This window comes from Neophocaena asiaeorientalis, unplaced genomic scaffold (assembly GCF_003031525.2).
Source record: "Neophocaena asiaeorientalis asiaeorientalis breed wild unplaced genomic scaffold, Neophocaena_asiaeorientalis_V1.1 scaffold476, whole genome shotgun sequence".
In the NCBI taxonomy this organism is placed as follows: Eukaryota; Metazoa; Chordata; class Mammalia; order Artiodactyla; family Phocoenidae; genus Neophocaena; species Neophocaena asiaeorientalis.
This window is the reverse complement of record NW_020172178.1, coordinates 5,510,515-5,513,379: the sequence shown is the minus strand read 5'-3', so window position 1 is coordinate 5,513,379 and position 2,865 is coordinate 5,510,515. Positions and strand designations below refer to the sequence as shown.

Sequence of the window (2,865 nt, the reverse complement as noted above, 5' to 3'; positions counted from 1 at the left end):
AAAAAAAAAAAAAAAAAAAAAAAAGGAAAAGACAGCTTGATGTTTGGCTCTCAGTGTAGTTGGTCTGGGGTGCAGCCTGGGTGTCGGGGGTTTTCAAAGCTCCCAGGTGATTCTTAGATGTTGCAGAGTTTGAGAGACACCTCTCTAGACGGCCCAGTCTCTGGTGAAACCAAGATGTGTGTGGATGTGCGGGTGGTCATGTGTGTGTGTCCCTATGCTGAGTTGGTGGTGGGGGGAGAGGCGGAATTGGCAGGAAATAAACTAGAAAGCAGTAAGATCAGTACCACTTAAGCAGCAACCTCTGGGAGCTGCAGCGCTGCTCCGGGAGCCTCAGTTTGCCCATCTGTTGCACGCAGGATGGTGAACCCCCTGCCTCCAGGAGTTGTGGGGAGGACGTGGTGACGTCTAGCATCCTGCAGCGGAGGGGCCTGCCTCTTGGTGGGGAAGGGTTGGAATGAGCGATGGGTGCCTGTGATTGCCTAAGCCCATCTTGTCTTCTCTGCCCCCCCCTCCCTTCTCCTTTCTCTCTCCAGCAGAGCCTGAGCATGTGGAGGCCACCATCCTCGAGGAAGATGAGGGTCTGGAGATAGAGGAGCCCAGCAGCCTGGGGCTGATGGTGGGGGGCCCCGACCCTGACCTGCTCACCTGTGGACAGTGTCAGATGAACTTCCCCCTGGGGGACATCCTGGTTTTTATAGAGCACAAGAAGAAGCAGTGTGGCGGCAGCCTGGGTGGCTGCTATGACAAAGGCCTGGACAAGGGCAGCCCGCCGCCCTCCTCACGCTCTGAGCTCAGGAAAGTGTCCGAGCCGGTGGAGATCGGGATCCAGGTCACCCCCGACGAAGATGACCACCTGCTCTCACCCACGAAAGGCATCTGCCCCAAGCAGGAGAACATTGCAGGTATGGAACGTTGCACTCGTCTGGCCGCTGCCGAAGCCACCTCTTGGGTCCCAGGCCTGCCCTCGCCCCTCCCCCTGCGGGGGGTGGGGGGGGGGGGGGGTGGCTCGCCCTCTGTCTGAGGGTGCTGGTGCTGGGAGGGCCCGGGGGCTACCAGGATGGGGCCACAGGTGGGCTCGCCCTTTCCGAGGGCCCACTGTCCAGTGACCCTCAGGAGGAGATGGGCCTGGAGCTCGGAGAGGCCCGGTGGGCTGATGATGGTCGCTGTGCTTTTGGCAACAGGCTCCATTGTGGGGCCTGATCCGTAGGCGGCCAGGAGGACAGGATGGACATTCGGAAGGCTAGCTGGCCCTCCCTTTGCAGGCGTTCTTGGCTTAGTCTCTGGCTTTGGAACCAGATAGTCTTGGGTGGAATTCGTTCTTCACAACTTGGACAAGTCAGTTTCCACATCTGTGCAGTGGAGTGAATGAGACCCATCTCGTCGGGGTGGTTGTGAGGCTTTACGAGATGTTGCATGTGGGTGGGGCCTTCATTTCTCCTCTGCTCTCTGGCCTCAGTTTCCCATCTGTCAAAAGAGGCTCCTTCTGATGTTGCCTGATCCTAGGTGTAGGTCTGGGGAGGGGCCTGTGAGAGCTTGCTGGAGCATGTACCCCTTGGGGGAGGTTGGCCGTACCTTCTGCCGTGCCCACTTGGCCGGTCATCCGGACAGCTGGCTTTTAACACCTGAAGGACAGGTGTAGAGGCTTGCGTCCCCTGGCAGGTCGGCTTATGCATCAGGTCCTCTCCGGGTCAAGGTCATGGCGCACCAGAGCCTCTTCCAGGGAGCCTGTGCTCCGTGCAGCCCAGAGTGTTTGCTTCCGGTTCATACTTCTGAGCTCAGGGCCCTGGCTGGCCTGTGTTTCCTAGAAACAGCAGTCTGTCCTGCAGCAAGACGGTATCAGAGTTCGTGCGGGTGAGGGTTTAGACCCTGCCGATAGACTTCGGACTACCTTCAGGGTCAGCCTCAGTTTCTCCACGTGTCACCGGGAGGGACAGTCCTGGCAGGCCTGGTGTGTGGGTTAAAGGAGCAGAGGCTCCACAAATGCTTTGCTAGTGGAACTTTTCTCCCGGGGGTCCCTTCTGGTGTGGCGGTACACGAGCAGGTGCTTGGCTGGGAGGTTTGTGTATCCATCTCCACCGTGTCTTGGTCCAAAACAGACTGGATGGACTGAGGCTTTGGGTGGTCCTTGTGGGGTGAGCCTGATAGAAGTGGGGCACTCTGCTCCCACGGGTGAGATGGATGGGCATGGCCAGGAACCCCCCATCACCCAGCAGGCAGTTCGGGTGATGCAGCGAGCCCAGCTGCTCTGTGGCAACCACCTGGCAGCTCTGTGACCTTGGGCCTCCCTTTGCCCATCTGTACAGTGGGATTAATGGACTCTCTCTCCTGTGAAGAGACTGCGGTGGTGTGCAGATCCCTGCAGGCACCGGCTGGGCCCTGGGGAGACCCCGTCTAACCAGACTGGCCTGTGCGGCTGGCCTTCTTGTGGGTGTCCTAGCACGAAGTCTCCCACACTCTTAAGTTGCCAAGGGCCTTGAGGAAAGTGTCTGACATGTTCAGGCCAAAGTCCTGTAAACCCTGGTTTCTCAGAGCACCGTGTAGATCTGAGTGATCCTTCCTTAGGGCCGGAGCCGTGATCCACAAAGGTGTTGGGCCCCTTTTGTCTGTGTTTCTTTTCTTTGTCTGACGCTAGAGGGATAGTTCTCACCAGTGGTATAAACACCTGGCATCAGTGCACACAGAGCTTTCAGGGTGGCTTCTGCCGATGAGACGGTCCCCTATTCATGTTTCAGTGGAAGGGCTTTCTTCCTGCTTTCTCCAGAACCCATCCGAATCCTCATTTCGCATTGAAGGTATTTTCCAATGAGAGGCTGCCAATCATCGTGGGTAGGTTTGTTTATGATTTCATAAAAGGCAAAGTTAATC

The 2,865-nt window shown here is 57.5% G+C and overlaps 1 protein-coding gene across 1 annotated transcript in view; it reads left to right on the top strand.

The window, feature by feature from the left end:
- The first annotated feature begins 337 nt into the window (after positions 1-337).
- The window catches only part of BCL11B (BCL11 transcription factor B), a 78,212-nt gene continuing 75,684 nt past the window's right edge, over positions 338-2,865 (top strand). Inside the window, exon 1 of the mRNA XM_024757961.1 lies at positions 338-902. Within this exon, the coding sequence (XP_024613729.1) occupies positions 614-902 (289 nt within the window). The 5' untranslated portion in view covers positions 338-613. The remainder of the gene's footprint in view (positions 903-2,865) is intronic.